The 17,847-nt window shown below is 41.4% G+C and overlaps 1 protein-coding gene across 2 annotated transcripts in view; it reads right to left on the bottom strand.

Annotated features, from left to right (window-relative positions):
- Positions 1-15,987, bottom strand: part of Mcm9 (minichromosome maintenance 9 homologous recombination repair factor) — a 68,454-nt gene extending 52,467 nt beyond the window's left edge. For both annotated transcript variants that reach the window (XR_005286522.1, XM_038339087.1), the window contains exons 1-6: positions 15,724-15,987; positions 10,289-10,599; positions 8,705-9,021; positions 6,181-6,262; positions 3,711-3,911; positions 243-368 (exon numbers count right to left, since the gene is read on the bottom strand). Coding sequence is in view for 1 of the 2 variants with exons in the window: in XM_038339087.1 (XP_038195015.1) it covers positions 243-368; positions 3,711-3,911; positions 6,181-6,262; positions 8,705-9,021; positions 10,289-10,592 (1,030 nt within the window). In the remaining variant the exon portion in view is untranslated. The remainder of the gene's footprint in view (positions 1-242; positions 369-3,710; positions 3,912-6,180; positions 6,263-8,704; positions 9,022-10,288; positions 10,600-15,723) is intronic.
- Positions 15,988-17,847: the final 1,860 nt, after the last annotated feature.

The following is a 17,847-nucleotide window of genomic DNA, read 5'->3' as shown; positions in this document are numbered from 1 at the left end:
TAGGGATTTCTTTCATCTTTCTGGAATTAGAGAAGAAAGCTTATGATAAATATGGATATATGCTATAGGAAAAATCTAGCGATGAAAAATTAAGTTAGCATAAAAAGTAATGTACTTCATTTTGTCATTTTCAAACATATGCTTCATTCACCACCCCTTTCCCCCAAAAGGAGCTTTTGTTCAACAAAGAGTCTCTTCCCCTCTGTGTTAGTATTTCTAAAAATGTGCCAGTAGGTCCTGACCTCTGACTCTTGTTCCTGCAGCATCAGTTCTTTGAATCCCACCAGCCAGCACCATGGCCACAGCAAGCTTTACTAGATACATCCCAAACACTTGAGGACACAGGCTGGCCAGTATTTCATTCCTCCCTGGGAAGTGAGAAAGAAGAGAAGTTATCAGTAGTTTTCCTAGAAATCTCCCCGATCCTGTGGCCATTTGCTTATAAACATACTCTTTGTGCCAATCTAAATAGACGAAGATGGCCACATCAAATGGTAAAGAGCTTTACTTAGGCTCTTTTTTTTTCTTTCATTTTTGAGACGGTCCTCAAAGAGAATGCATGATCCTCCTGCCTCAGTCTCCTAAGTGTTAGGATTATAGAGTATGCCACCATATCTCACCTTGTTTAAGGTTCTCCCGTCCCCACCACCGGGTGCTGCCTACTCAAGTTTCTATAAATTAATTTGTCATACTCAATTTTAAAAAAGGAGTTTTCTTTTCTTCCACTTTTAGCCATCAAGACTTATCCATTAATATAACACAGTCATATGTTCTCTGGTAATGTCACTAAAATTACCCCCTACTCAGAAATGAGGTATTATAACAACCAGCGACTTTTAAAGAGGTAAGCTGGAGCTTGTGGAACATCTGAAAGTACAAGAGAAAGTAAAGCTAATCCACCTTGCAAATTGACTTGGCATTTGTTCTGTTTGGGAAACTGTTTTATTTGGATTAAGTTATTATGGTAACAACATATTAAGATCATTGCAAACTACAACCCCAGTAATCTAAGGATAAGATCTGGAAGTCTAATTGTGTGCTTTAAATAAAAGCACGGCATCTGGGAATCATTTTAGCATATCATAAATAAAGTGTTTTATTCAGTTGTTGGTCTGATCAGTCTACAGGGTTCTAATTAGTCTTTCCCAAGCCTTCCCATCACTGATAGCCTCATATATAAGGACTACTGTTTGAAATGAATCAGAATAGTTTTTGGTTTGGGGAACAGAACAAACTGTTGAGCTACTTCCCATCCGGTAATGGTTCTATATCAACTCAGTGGTAAGTAATCGATGGTGATGGGCCCAGAACATAAGGTATACAAAGAAAGGAATCCTTCAATTATAAGGGAACCAGAAGGAAGATGCAGTAAATCTAGGAAGAACATTAACTACTACAGGGAATCTTTTCCTTTCTAGATAGAAAGCCTAGAAAAAATGATCAGGACTCTAAGGCAAGAAGACTTGAGATTCTGACTAAAGATTCTGACTAAAATTCAAGGGTTACACAAAAACCAGAATGGACCCAAGAAACATGTTTAAGAACAGGTAAGCTAAGCCAAAACTATCACATGCCAGCAGAAGTCATAACACAATGGTAAAGGGCGCAGGTTTTAGTATCCAACTTGGACACAGGTCCCAGGACTAACTGAATCTATAAACCAACAGTAAGGAGGACAGTGTCCAACCTACATAAGTCCCAGCGCTGGTCTTGGGCGAGAGCCTCAACTTTCCTGCCCCTGTTTTCCATGGCTCTATCATGGAACACAATGTCCCTTCTAAATTTCTAGCTTTAGACCATGTTATTAGGGTGTCTACAGCCAAGTTTCCTACTTAAATGTCTGGACCTCAGTTACCTTACAGAAAACCTCTGATGTAAGACAACTGAACCAGCATAGTAGGAGTTCAAATGGCCTAACAGACCCAGGTACTATGTTTGGGGTTCTTGTCTAGCACCTAAGTACTGGGCTCCCCACAGATAAGAACAGAGCTGCTTAGCTTGGCCTAGTCTGTTCCTACAGTTTCAAGAAGCAAGTCAAACCCAAGAGTAACAGCATTGTGCTGGGAAGGAAAGATGCCCTTCGGCTACAGCTTCTCTACTTGTAAGATACATACATACAGCTTCAAAATGGTCAAATACAACAAACCAGTATCTAAGAAAGTAAGAAGAGGGTTCTGATTTTCATGGTGTCTTCTTAACTATTAAACTTATTTTGTCCTTTGACAAATGAATTACATAACTACAGTTTCCTAATTACAAGACATCTTCAATCATCAACATGAACTTGGAAATATCTAGGGTGGAGCATGGTGTAGTGAAGGCAGATGAGCTCTGGCAATGGAATGAATAAGTAATGAACATCGCCTAAAGAAACATTACCCATTATAAGGACCTGTTCAGTCAAAAACTGCACTTAAAAATGTATGATTCTTAAAGTGCTTGCTTAGTAAAGCCATAGTGTAGAGATCTTTGGGCTCTCTTCTACCCTCATCACATAAAGATCAGGGAATTACACATGGAAGATTAAAAAATATCCCACAAAATAGAAGCAAACTGCTGTGGGACAATGGTCTTGTACCCTGTAAAGACTTGTCACTTGTATTGCTTTAATAAAATGCTGATTGGCGAGTAGCCAGGCAGGAAGTCTAAGCAGGGTGACCAGAACGGGAATTCTGGGACTAGGAAAGACTCAGCCTGCAGTAGTCATCCAGACACAGGAAGCAAGGTAAGAATGCCTTGATGATAAAAGTACCAAGCCATGTGGCTGACACAGACAAGAAGAGAGTTAATGTAGGATGTAACAGTTAATAAGAAAGTTTATAATTAATGTAGGCCTCTGCGTGTTTCTTTGGGACTGAACAACTGTGGTACCAGGCGGGACAGAAACCTCTGTCAACAGCAAACTGCCTTATAGACAAATGAAAGCCTTATTTTGCAAAATAAGTGTCTAGTTCAGCTTGTGACTTGAAAATAATAAGCATTAGATTGGAGGCAAATATTTTTCTCATGATGTCACCAAAGAAGAATGAAAACGAAGATTTAATTCATGTTTGACACATGTTTTTTTTCTCAATAAAAACCCATGCTCTACAAACCGAAGGCTATGATGTGTTATTTCATGTAACACATGGTAAGCTCACAGTCAGAGTTACCGCTATGATGAAAAATGTGTTATGTGCATCACCTCTCCAGTCTTTTAAACTGAACTCCCTAGTTTAAAGTTCTATGCTAATAGCGAGTTGTTTTTATTTCAGAATATGCTAGAACCCAATGTATTTAATGCATAAAAGCTAACCTTAGTCTAATTAATCCCCATCATCCGCATAAAAAGCTAGGCATGGTGACAGAGGCTTGTGATCCCAGTACAGAGGAGGCAGAGACAAGTGATGACTGGGGCTCACTGACCCACAAATCTATGAGCCTTCTACTCAGTCAGGCAACTTGCAGGGGGCGGGGGGGGGGGGCACAGACACAGGTGGTGGTTTCTGAGGAATAGCGCAAGACTGACCTCTGGCTTTCACATGCATATACAATCATGCAGCAGGACTGCACAGACACCGCACACAGCAGAAATGTAATGTCAATGCTAGAAATGGACTGGAATGGAAGATGCTGTTGGAGATACTAATGTTAGCACTTGATAAAGCCACTGAGCTGCACAGCACAGCACATAAGCTGTCTGCAGGAGCCTTATGTCCTTAGTCACAAACCTGCAAAGGGATCGCACTTATAGTGTTCCCAAAAGTCTTCAAATTCTTTCCGAACTTCCTCATCCATGACCATCCCTGAGGACTGCTCATTATTCACTTGGACATAGTTGGATTTCAAGACAATCTCCACTTCACAGCGTACATCTCGCTGAAAAGGCTTCCACCGTTGCATTACAACCCCATAGATAGTGAGGTCATCCCCTAAGGAAAAGCACTGCGTGAGTACACTGGTAATATCATGCATGGTGGCTTGGCATTAGATCATTCGACAAAAGACCAGAAATTAGAAATAAGCTACCCACATACTCCTTTTTTCTCCTCATTCATAAGCAATTAGCAAGTCTAGGGCAAAACACCCCAGATTCTCAACCCCCTAACAAGTAATTGTTTCTAAATAGTTAAAGTCAAAAGTCAGCATTTTTATTTTTTGAAGTCTGCTATATAATAATCACACAATTATTACCCCTCACCAGGAACAGTGTAGTAGATTTGTTTACGACTAATCAGCCAGAAAGTGACACCGCATCAGCCTGGAATCGGGAAAGAAGACAGTCTTGTGTTGTTTGGCATGCACTTTAGTTTCTTGTGTGATCATTTTTGTTTTATTAATGTTTTTACCTCCAGTTTCCTGCTTTTTTCAGTGAAGGAATGAACAATAATAAATCGATGGATACTGACTCTACTTCAAAGCAGAAAATAACAACCAACTTGCTTCTTCCTACCCGAGGAAAATCTGTTCCTGGTAGGCAGATGATCACACATTTTTTGATACAAAATGCTTTTTACTCTAAATCTCTATGAGTAATATGTAATCTGCAGAGCTTTTGATTCCTGGAGAAAGGCTCCTTAGTGCTGACTACAGAGAAATGGCATTATTAGTACACACAGTACCAGACACATTTCTAGCTAAATGCATCTTAATGCCAAATGCGGACAAGCACGGTAATGTGTGTTCTACGTACATGTTTCTGAGAGTTTTCACAAGTGAATGTTTGATGCCTTTCAAAGTCAATCTGAAATAATGGCATTTTACTGCATTCCCTCTTAAATTTTAGGTGAAAATAACTGTTCCTAAGTTTATATGAACATCCTCTTATTTTATTGGGGTTTTCCCACATTCATTAAATGAGAAACTTAAATATAGTACCTATTAGTAAAAATCAGCCTTTAATAAACAGTGATTATGCAGAAAATGTAGAGTGATGAAGAGTAGCCAAGAGTAACAATCTCATTATTGTTGGCTTGGATGTCGATCCTAGTGCCACTTTTCTTGGGCAAATAAATTGGATCAGGTAATTCATTTATTTATAAATATTTTTATATTTATTTATAAATATTTTATAAATAAAGTTTTAAGTTTATAAATTTACTTATATATAAATGGAATTTCAACTTAGTATTATTATTATACGGAAATTATCTTGCATTTACAGCACTTAAAAATACATAAATGTTTTCATACATACAAGTATTACTAAACGGCAGATTCATATGATTACTGCAACTGTGAAGTTCACAGTAACAAAACATTCATTTAAAATTTTTGCATTTGCCTACAGTTGTTAAAATGCAAACTACAGTTCTTTCACTGAAACATTCCAAACCCTTAGTGTACCCTCCCTTCTACAGCTTTAGTCCTGCTGACATCAGAACTGGGATCCATTCCTTATCAGCACAATAATGAACTTCACTGCTCCAAGGGGTGTGACTTCCTGGAGGGCAAGGATTACACTATTTCTATCTTTTGATTTCTAAGGTTTTAGAAGCTAGCTGTGCATAAAGAGACCAATGGCTGTTAACAGATTGCTTTACCTTTTTTATTAATAAGTATTAATATTTATTATTAACAACAATGGAAAGAATATAGTCTAAGATTTCAGTGTAGACATAATTCAGTTTCATTAAATTATAGAGAAACATTGTTCTCTACTAATCTACAAAATCATCATCACTCTATTGTGATGTCAACACACACACACACAGAGAACTAATGACTCCTTCTCTTTAGGTACCAGTAAGGCTTTTAGTAGCATTTGACAGTCACATCTTTTATCATTTGTCCACCAAATCCACTAGGCCCTCTTGAAGACGACACTGTGAAGCAGAGCCCACTGAAGAAAGCACTGGATCAGGGGTCTGGACCTCTGCTCCAGCTCTGTCAGTAGTCAGGCAGCAGTGGTAGACTGGTAAGCCCCAGCTCAGCTCTTAGTTCCTCCCTCCCCCAGCCCAACTCTTCACAGGGCAAACACTTAAAGCCCCCATCCCCTTGTCAGTCATATTGTGGAAAATAAAAAGAAATGACTATTGAGAACCTCCTACACAAACTATCAAAAGTTTACTCTTGCTGACTACACGCAGTCCCAGTTGCTGGGGGAGGGGAGGTAGGACTGAGGACCACTCAAGCCTGAGAGTTAAGACAAACCAGAGCAACACAGAAATGTGGTCTCAAAATCTAAAAAGTAATCCTTACCAGACTTACAACTGTCTACTAAGTCATCTTCCAGGATAACCTTCATAGACCGAGGAATACTTCCAACAGATAGCCTTTGGACCTAGCCAAAGAAAACACACAATGGAAACACTTGAGAGTGCTTAACTAGATGCTATGTATCCAAAATGTAGGAGTACTTGAAATTGATTGTATTTCTCTGATAGTATCAGATTTAATTCTGATAAAACTTAAGGAATTTTTCTTGAAAATTATGACTAATACCAGTTTTAAGAATTCACTAACACTAGCTGGGCTCCTTTAATCCCAGTACATAGAAGACAGGGGCAGGCAGATCTATGAGTTCAAGGTAAGCCTTTCTACATAAGGTTCAGGACAGCCGGGACTATGGGGCTACATAGTGAGACCCTGTCTTGGAAAAACAAACAAAAAAAAAAAAAAAAAAAAAAAGAATTCACTAACACTAGGGGCTGGAGAGATATCACAACAATTCCCAGCTCCCTGCACTTCCAGAGGACCAGTGTCAAGCCTTCTGTTACTACAGCTCCACTGGATCTGCCCCTCTTGGGCCTCTGTCAGCACCCACCCACACCAAGAGATCCAGACACATACGCAAAAATAAAACTTAAAAAAATAAGAATTTGCTATAGTAAAGTTAAAACACCAAATATGGAAAATATCTCCAACTATAATCTATATCGTAGACAGTCAAAATAAATATTCAAACCAACTTAAATTTTGTGACAAAGGTACTTATTTAGCAATGGAGAGACATTTCTTTCATAATCTCCATCTAGCCTGAACATCTGGAGAATCAACCAGTCTCTTGATTGCTCTTTAGTAACAGAATCCTGGCTTTGTTCCATGAAGACATGACTTTGTAAGTGACTGTTTCCCAAGCTCCCTTGTACCTAGGTGTGGTCAAAAGACTAAATCCTGACTAATGAAATCCAGGCAATCACAGGCTGACAATATCTGATTAGATGGTAGTGTATCTGACCATCCTTTTCCAGTTTTCTGACTAGAATACAGGTGTCATGAAACTGTAGCTGCCCTCCTAGACCATACGCTAGCACAGGAATAGAAGCCGTGTGGAAAAAGCTAGGCATGGTGGCACATCCTTATAATCTCAATCTCCACCCTTGATAGGAGGGTTGTTGTGAGTTGAGGCCAGTCTGGGATACATGTTGTGGCAGTGTGGCGTGAAGTAAAGGAAAAGAAACTGACTTTTGCTATCACTGACCCAAGAGTGGCCTGGTTTGTTCTGGAGCACTCTCATGTCTCCTCCTGACAAAGGCCATCCTCACTATTTACCGAACAGCACAGCAACATGGTCTCCAAACGGAATGGGGCACTTTTATCTTAAGGTTTTATGGGAACCTCAAGGAGGAAGAAACTGTCTCAGAACAGCACACACAGCCATAGTCAGATACTATCAATTTTACCCACATGCTACTTTAAACGTTCACCACGGGGCATAGCGCTGCTTTCAATGCCTCACGACTTCCAGTGAATGGTCTTAGGTCACTACATCTTAACATATGCACTGCTCTGAGTCTGAGGCATGAATGAGAAGTAGGGAATAGTTACATTGGGGAATCCAAAATATAATAAGGTTGATAACACTGTTTCTTAAAGGTCAGTTCATTGTAAACAGACTGAATATACAGTTTATAAGCAGAATTAGTAGATGGGCAAAAGTTTGAATTGTAAGTTGAACAGTGTTTCTCAGAAGTTATCCCCACACATGAGTTCCAGGTCAGCATGAGCTACCAAGCAAGACCTATCTAAATAAACCAATAGAGGGACAAGAAAAGTGAAGTGTAAGAGCTCCACACTGAGGAACCTACATGCTGGCCTTGAGCTGCCTATCTCCTTATTTACGTGAGAAAACAAACTTTGTATTTAAGGAAAGTTAAGTTCCCCTTTATTTGTAAATGAGTGATCATCCATCCATTTTAAAATTGAACCAAACCCCAAACTCTGCACTAGTCAATGTTTGGCAACCAGTTAAACTGACTGAAGTTTTTCATATTCCTAAGTACAGCTAGTTTAGAATGTTTAATATAAGCTTTTTGTTCATTTATTTTAATTACTTTTACTCTATATGTGTATGGGTGTTTTGCCTGCATGTATGTCTGTGCATCATGTACACGCAGTGTCTACAGAGTCCAGACGAGGGCCTGGATTCATCTGGAAGTGGAGTTGCCAACAGTTAGCCACTAAGTGGGCCCTGGGATCCGAACCCAGGTCCTCTGCAAGAGCAGCAAAAAGCGCTCCTAACTACGGAGCCATGTCTCTAACCCCAATAAAAATTTTAATTTTTAACATTATTAAATGGTTCTAAAATCTCATCAGTGCTCTAAAACAATGGTTATTTCATGGTTTCTAATACATGTTTGACAATTTTGACTTTGATCTTCTATAAAGTGAAATCACAGGGCAATTTGTGTTCAAGCTGTATTCTCTAATCCCAGCCCTTTGACTCCAGTAGAAAATAACATCCCCAAAGGTGTTATTTTTTCTCATTGAGTTGGTCATTTACCTGCTCCTGAATTTTAATCTCCTGGTAATCCCGACATCTGGCTGGAGATGAAGACAGGTCTGAGAGGCACGTGAATTTTGAGGAATCACAACTCTCTAAGCTTGGACATGAAGATGGCCGACAGAAGGTATAATACTGCTCAAAGTCAGCCTGGACCGCAAATACATGCTTGCATTTGTTACACATGTAATCCCGCTCATACTCCAGGACCTTCACCAGACTTGTTCGAATCACTGTCCCAGTGACAGATAAAAAGTGTCCCACATCCTTGGTTTTAGGGATGTGTTCCCTTACCAGTTCAGGACAAACAGGCAGACCTAATGGAAAAATAACATCATCAATTTATACTTTGATAATTAACTCTGCAGAATGTCATATCTTTACCAGAAAATACTAAAATAGCACAATTTTAGGGGGAAATATTTATGTGTGGGTGGGTAGGTACACAAGTGTGGAGACCAGATATTCATGCTCAGTATCATCCTGAATTATTTCTCCATGTCATATTTTGTGACCATGTTTCTCACTGAGCCTGGGATTCACCAATTCTGTGAGAATGGCTGGCCAGCAACCCCAGTGATTCTCCTGCCTCTGCCTCCAGAGCGCTGGGATTAGAGGTACTCACCATCACACCGGCATTACACATGAATGATAAGGATCCAAAGTGAGGTCTTCATGCTTGTTTAGAAAGCACTTGACCATAATTGTGTCTTACTTTAGAAAATCAGATCATCAACCCAATTAAAAATTTCAGACAACGGAAGTCAATGGACTCTTTTGAAAGCACATCTCTAGAAGCCAAAAGCAGGACTGAGAGAGAAGTGCGTCTCACCAGAGAGCTCTCGGTAGCCTCTAAGTATACAACTAACCACACTTAGTGGACAAAATACTGCCACCTGTCACACACAAATCAATTTACGTAATCATCACCAAATAAACTAAAAGCATGCACTCAACAACCATGTGTTGAGTTCCTGAAAGCCGGGCAGCACAATGCTCATCACAATGTATAAAAACAGTTTCCTAAAAAGTTATGAAGATCACTGGGTAGGATCTTTTCTAATTCACACTTTACCAATATTTTATTGTTAGTGGTCACAAAAGCTCATAAATATGCTTTATATAACTTTATATACACAAATAATTACACAGATACAAGGACATTGATGTTTTCTTATTCTCTCCCTCCCTGCTGTTGGCATGGTATCTCATGTCCAGAAAACAACCATTGATATGTGTCATATAGAAGATATGTATTTTCAAAATAAACACCAATTATTTCTTAAATTATTTTTAGATTTATTGTGTGTGTGTGTGTGTGTGTGTGTATACATATATATGCCAGTGTGCATGTGAATGTAAGAGGACATATTTGGGGATTCAGTTCTATCACATGAGTTCCATGAACCAAACTCAGATTGCCAACCCTGGCAGCAAGCACATTTACCTGCTGAGCCATCTTGCCTGTCCTAAAATAACAATTATTTCTTAATGCTCCGAGTCCCATGTGTGAACCCATATGTGTCATTTTTATTCAAACCTTCCCAGAATATTACATGCCGACCACATCCTCTCATGATTTACCTGATATCCTGGCATGAAGATTCTGCTTCATAGAAAAGCCCTCAGGCTCAGGAAGGGACTGGAGAATTGTCAAGGCTGACCTTCGAAGCGCACTGTCAAAAACAGTTAGTACTTCATTGGGGAACACAGTGAAATATTCGCCAATTTCCATGTTGGTCTCGAAAAGGGTCATGGCATTCACCACAACTGGGTAGTGAGCATCTTCATCTCTTTCCTTCAAGATCAGAAGAATATCGTTCTTATGGTACTCTGAAACATAGGACTCAAACACTTGACCCACCAGTGTGACCTGGTCACTATTCATCTTGACTCTAGGTTACAAAAGAGAAAGAAAGGATGGTGTTAAACCTTTGCTACTTAAGCTTTGTACAACATTCAACAAAAAGGTCTTTGCTTATAAACATCACAGCCTTTGGTCATACTCACAAAATAGTATCTGAATCCAATCTTACCTAGAGATGAATTACCCATTATAGTTATGTAAAATGTGTTTTAAAAATTAGTGACATTAGCAGAGCAGTGGTGGCGCACGCCTTTAATCCTAGCACTCGGGAGGCAGAGGCAGGTGGATCTCTTGTGAGTCTGAGGCCAGCCTGGTCTACAGGGTGAGTTCCAAGACAAGCTCCAAAGCTACAAAGAAACCCTGTCTCGAAAACCAAAACCAAAACCAAAGAAATCAATGATGGTGGGGCTAGAGAAGAGGTTCAGTGGGGGAAGTGCTCTCACCACATGCTTTATAATCCAGTCTGGATGCTGGGAACCTACTCAACAGGCTGGACGCAGTAGCACACATATCACATAGCAAATTCCAGTTCTAAGACTGTGAGACGGCACTAGAGATGGGAGATTGCCCAGTAGCTCAAGGGCCAAGTACCCTAGAATATACAGCGCAACTGCAGAAACGAGAGAGGCCCTGCCTCAAGGTGGAAGGCAAAATCCAACTCCCAGAAGTTGCCCCACATGCACGCTACAGTATACATACCCCCACACACATACAAATAAAAATAAACTAATAGTGAAGTTCTTTCTGCTGCAGCAACCATCTTTCAGTGACTCAGTTAAACGACAAATAAAAGGGATGGTCTGCTCTATATTCTCTAAGGTCTTTAAAAAGCATGGAGGGTTCTGTTGGCCACACACATGCAAATCTACAACACAAGTTGCAGACAATAAGGATTGGGTATTGCTCAAAAGAATGCTTCATAAATGTCGTCATGGCAAAACCAGAAGAGTCTAGAGTTTGAGCATGCTGATGGCACTGAGTTAAATCACCTAAAAGTAAGGTTCTTTCCAGCATCAATGTGCATTCTGAGCATCCTGGGCACCACAGGAGCCAGGACAGATTCCTGAAAGAGTGAGGGAAGATGACTGGGAGAAAGGGGAATGAGCGAGGCACCTGGGTACAACTGGAGCACCAGCCTGCTGCACCCAGAGCAGCGCACCCTGTGAGGCCGTGGGAAGGAGCAGCCATGCTGCTGAAGCCTGCTCCCTGACAATTCATGGCCTAATGTTCAAAAAGAAATTTCAGACCTAGACTGTAAATGTGTTTTCTTAACAACAACAACAAAAAAAAAAAATAGGGAAGTTAATTTTAATTCCCAGAACTGGATGAAGCTGATCATCAAAGCATTAAATGGCACAAAATATTTCTCATATATTTTCTCCAGCTCTTTCTCTTTAGTCCTTTATTAATACATTACAATTTATAGATGATATGTAGAAAGTTCTGAGCTGCCCTCCACTCACGCCTGCCTTTACTAGTTTCTGGAGGAGATCTCTGTCTTCTGGGAGGGTTGAGTTGAAATTTACTATGTAGCCTAGGCTTGCTTCAAATTTGCATCAATTCTCCTGCCTCAGTCTTCCAAATGCTGGGATTGCAAACATGCATCACACACAGACACACGAGTCACACACACTTTGCTGCATAAACAAAGCACACTATTAATTCAATTGGCAGTACTAACACAACTAGTGGTTTGCTGTAGGATTTGTACATTGCAGGTAAATATGTTTCCTGTGATGGAGGAGTGTCTATGTGTTACTTTTATTTATTAATAAAGAAACTGTCTTGGCCCTTTAAGAGACAGAAAATTAGGTAGGCGGAATAGACAGAACAGAATTGTGGGAAAGAGAGGGGAGATGCTTTAGGCAATGGCCATAGTGAGTCGCCATATTTCTCCTCTCTGAGATGGATGTAGGTTAAGAACCTCTTCTGGTAAGCGACTACCTTGTGGTGCTACACAGATTACTAAATATGGGTTAAAGGAAGATGTGAGAATTAGCCAATAAAAAGCTACAGATAACGGGCCAAAACTGTGCCCATATTCCCAAATATTGTTTATAAATGTTCTTTTACATTTAAAAGGGGATATGATATAGAGATGAATAATTTGCATTGATATGGATTTTAAGGTCAATTTTGTTATATGTATATGTATTTCTGATCTTGATTAAGCTATTGTGATTGTATAGTTCATTTTAAAATGTAATGTATAATTAGGAAATATAGGTTAATGAATAATCATCAATAATAGTCAAGCTTGTAGTCATGTTAGTTAGATTTTCTAGATATATAGAGATATATTTCAGTTAGATAGACATTCTTCATATCTTTCAAAGACTGCAGAATATGGCATTTAATGTTTTAATAACTTAGGGTTTTTCATGACAATGAGACACATCTGCTCCTGGCACCAATCTACTTCAAGAGGAAGATGGGCATCGAAGAGGCCCCTTATGGAGTCTGATAGCCATTTGGGCAAGAAACTGCTCTTGCCTGGTCTGTTGCATAAACTGGACACAAAGAACCCACAGAAAGAGGACTGCTAAACTTGCCTAAAGGTGAGATGGTCTTTTGGGGTTCCTGATTCGTGAAAGAGTCTGCGAGACGTTCTGCAGGACACAGCAGAAAGTGACTGAACTGTCTTTGGAATTGTTCTGCTTCATGGAAATGTCTGCTGGATACTATGGGCCTAAAGGCCAAAGATAGATGCCCCAACGGTACAGAGGAACTTTGGGTGACTGTCCAGGAAGCGAGATGTCTCTGTCATTTCTAGAGTTTTATAAGTTACTTATTTCTTGTTTACTTAGGTAACATTATATCCTTCTAGAGTCTTTGATGGAGTTAAAAAATAAATAGATAGTTATAGTTTTCCTTAGTTATGATAAAAGATAAAATAGATTTAAATATTGTAACTGTAATTCTTGCTTGATAACTGTTTTGTTATATGTAATTTTACTATATTAAAGTTAAAGCCTTTCTTTTTTGTTTAAACAGAAAAATGGGAAATAATGGAGGAGTGTCTATGTGTTACTTTCATTTATTAATAAAGAAACTGCCTTGGCCCTTTAAGAGACAGAAAATTAGGTAGGCGGAGTAGACAGAACAGAATTGTGGGAAAGAGAGGGGAGATGCTTCAGGCAGTGGCCATAGTGAGTCTCCATGCTTCTCCTCTCTGAGATGGATGCAGGTTAAGATCTCTTTTGGTAAGCGACTACCTTGTGGTGCTACACAGATTACTAAATATGGGTTAAAGGAAGATGTGAGAATTAGCCAATAAAAAGCTACAGATAACGGGCCAGGGGCCAGACAGTATTTAAAAGAATACAGTTTCCATGTAATTATTTCGGATGTAAAGCTAGCTGGCGGCCGGGTGGCGGGACACAGCCCCGCCGCTCCTTCAACATTTCCTGCTCTCTCTTATTAACATAGGAAAATGATGGGCTTTGGTAAAAGCAATCAATAAAGACATAGAAAAGCTAGACAAACTGATGAAAGAAGCATTAAGTTACGGACAATAAAACTGAAATATATATTGCACTTCACCTATCTCACTCTCTTGGAGTGATAAGGAGATAAGGAGCCTCTCCGATTTCCATGTATACAGTCATATCAAACTCTAAACCCACTTAAGCACCAGTTTCCCAATACCTATCATGCACAAGCCACTATCCTCACAAGCGAAAGAAGCATAGTAAAAGGTACCACGCCTGCAGAGACCCAAGTGACAGGTGTAAACAAACCCGGATTAAAAGCACAGCTCTTTTAAGAGGACCTGAATTTGGAGCCCATCACCAATATGGGGAGGGATCACAGCGGCCTCTAACCCCAGTTTCAGGGGATCCGATGACATTCTCTGGCCTCTGATGCCACCTACACACGTTGCACATAACATTCAGGCACACACATAATCATAGAAGAGAAGGGACACGGGGAGGGATTTAATTTAAATGAGGTGACAAGCGCCAGAGGAGAAACTGTCAGTACCTTGGCAAAGGTGTGTTTTGAACTGGACTTGTTTTCTTTACCCAACATTCATCATACTCTACAGACATGCTGACTGAAGAAGACTGATACACCAAGTTCAGCTTAGCATCCCCTCGTTGGATCACACTGGCTACTTAGCAGCAGCACTATCCTGCCTGCTGCCTTCTCTGCACCTCCGCTTAGCTGGGAGGTATAACGATATAAAGCGACATCACAGTTAAGCCAAGAACACTGGCAATTACAGGGAGCTAGTATGAGATTAAGAGGTAAACAAATGATTTTTTCAGAGAATCAAGGGACGCAAGTCAACACTAAAACACTAAGCAGCTTGGTTTGGTTACGTGATGGCATATTCAACCAAGAGTAAAACAGAAAGTATTTGGAAAGGGATCACACCGTATTTTATGATGTGGTCTTTGCTGGAAAAAAAAAAAGTAACAGCACCACTCTCAAGAGTGAGTAAATGACAGTCTTTAAGATTTTACAACACAACAATTGTAGAGCAGCAGATTTAGCAATCTAGAAAAACTACTCCATAAAGAAGGCAGCTGAAGAATAATAATAAGTACATATTAAGAGCAGGTTAAATTTTTGCTTGGTTTCACCGGCAAATTACACTGTTAAATGGACCGGTTGTTTTAAACACAGCTTTTTTTCATCAACCATGCAATTAGGTAACTCTGCCAACCCATACACGCGGACATCCGGTACAGACTTAGCCATTCATTGCCTGGGGCACGATGTATGTACAATTGTTAAGTTCCCTCTCCGTTTGTCTTGTTGACATCCAAACAAATGAAAGGGCTTTATTTTATTTCATACTGTGGAAGGCAAGGTGGCGCCAAAATGAGCAGTTTGGGAAGCGAGCCTAGCGCGGGTCCTGGAGGCTCGCGCAGCTCCGCCCCTCGGGTGCTGTGGCCCCGCCCCGTCGGGGCGCCAGTCTCAACCCCACGTTGCGCTCCACTCGAGGGTGCGCGCTAATTGCGCGCCTCCTGGCCAGCGATCCCTGCCGATAGGATGCTTTCCATACAGCTTCCGATCCACAGGTGGCGGGCTCGGGCCTCCCGGCTCCGCGGGTAGTTTAGAAACTAAAGGGTGCAGGGGAGACTTGACGCTACGCACGCGAGGGAAACAAGCACCGGGACATGCGGCTGCGGCGCTCACTTACGGGCTGACACGCACTGTCTGGTCGCCGGGGACGCACAGCTCCGCCGGTGCTCACACCGGCCCGCGCGGCGAGGGAGGGGGCGGGGCTTGCGCGCAGCCGCCCCAGGGGCCGCCTTCCGCGGGGGCGCGCAGGCTTCGTCCGGCTGCCTTAGCCCGGCCTCTGCAGAGCCTGTGCTTCCCGCCGACCCCGAGCTGCGCACCGTCTCAACTTTCCGGCAGCCGCGGCTCTTCCGGGTGCGGACGCAGGCGGGCGCGCGCCCCTACCAGTGCCGGTGGCCGCGAGCGGGAGGCGGGGATGCGGCGAGGGGCGGGGCTATGGGTACGGGGGCGGGGTTTGGGTGGGGCAAGGGGTTGAGGGGCGGGGTTAGGGCGAAGCTGGTAGTTAAGGCGTGCGGTAATTTCACGTCAGGCTGGGTGATGGGCAATCCCGGGTGGGGACTAGGGAGGAGCGACGGGGAATCTCGGGCGGGGCTAGGGCGGGGCGGGGTGGGGCAAGGACCGGCGGGAAGAGGCACGGGCGACTTGGGACTAGGCTTAGTTTGAGAAATTATCCAGGAACTTCTAAAACTCGTGTGTGTGTGTGTGTGTATGTGTGTGTGTGTGTGTGTGTGTGCATGCGCGTGTGCGCTACTTGCTACTTATAATATAACCCAAATATATAATTCTGGTAAAAGTGGAATTTTTCGCTATTTTGTACAATTATGTATTAGCTTTTGTTTCAGAGCTTTTCCTGGTCCTCTCTAAGAGCAACAGATGCTCTTAATCTTGGAGCTAGTTCTCCAGCAAGTCTGCCTCTCCAAGTTTCTGAGTGGATGAGTTTAAGAAGTATTTAATTTGCAGTTTATGGAGTTTTTATCTTGAAAGGGAGGAAGATGTAGGCAGGGCTTTGTTGGGACCCATTAAAGAAAGGCTACTTTCTCCCAGAACAGCTGGGCTGTTTTTATAGATTTTTATTCGAAAAATCATTTTTATCTATTTTTTAAAATAACTTATGGTTGAAAAGAAAAGAATCTGAGTTGTACTCTTGAATCTCTGGCCCTGGGTAGAGACAGGACATTTTGAATGCCCGTGAGATTAAAATATTACATCGGGAGGATTTCTGGAAAATAAGAGGCGTATCATTGTCCCCCACCTGTAAGTGTTCATCCAAATTGGCAGGCTTGATGACCCATGCCTGGAATCCCAGCTCTTGGAACGTGTGGCAGGAAGTCCATTAGCTCAAGGTTATCCTCAGTTCCATAGTCAGTTCAGGCTCAGTCTGGGCTACTTGAGATGGAATTTCAGAAACAACCCAAATTAGTCTGTCAGTTACCTGAATAGAAAAACACCCTCAGGAAAGCTGTCTGGAAATAATATCTACCCAGCCTAAGCATGAAGGCCAGCGCAGAAGTTTGGCCATTGTCCACTCTCGTTCCAGGGGTGTTTTCTTCCATAATGGTCCCTGTAGCCACCGGCACTCCCATACCTTGAGGTGTAATAAACTCTCTCGTTTACCCTATGCTCTCTGTCCTACTCACTCTCGGTTTATAATCTAAATTCATTCTTCTTACTCTTTGTTCACATTTCTTTGGGGGACAGGAGACAATGAAATCAGATGCCAGTGTCTTGGGATAGCTCAGGTGACCTCAGCTCATCCTATGTCCTAGCAACCTGAGATAAAGTCAAGAAAAGCAGGAAAGGCTCCGCTGCACTCTAAGAACACCTATCACAAGTACCTGCCGCCAGGCTTGGTGGCACTGACTACGGTCAGTCAGTCTAGGAGAGGCAGAGACAGGCGCAGGTAGTGAGTTCAGGGCCACCCTGGTCTAGAGTTCATTCCAGTCCCAGCTAGGGTATATAGTGAGACTGTCTTAAAACAGTAACAAATTGCCAAAAGTACCTGAAAAGAAACCACACCTTACAGTGAACCTACTAAAAGTTTGGTTAACCTAGAACCTCTATAATTGTGGATTGGAAAGTGACAGATTCAAACTTGGTTTATTATTAGGCTATCTTTAAACTCCTTAAAGATATTATCTGTCACACTTTTTGTTTGATTAAAAGTCTTGTTAATAGCTGGTGCAGCCTTTTTGAATGTATTTGTTTTTAAGATTTATTGTTTTTAATTAGGTGTCTGTGTGTGCCT

Source organism: Arvicola amphibius, chromosome 8 (genome assembly GCF_903992535.2).
Source record: "Arvicola amphibius chromosome 8, mArvAmp1.2, whole genome shotgun sequence".
NCBI classification, from domain to species: domain Eukaryota; kingdom Metazoa; phylum Chordata; class Mammalia; order Rodentia; family Cricetidae; genus Arvicola; species Arvicola amphibius.
Note: the sequence above shows the minus strand (reverse complement) of the source record. Positions and strands in the feature narration are given on the sequence as shown.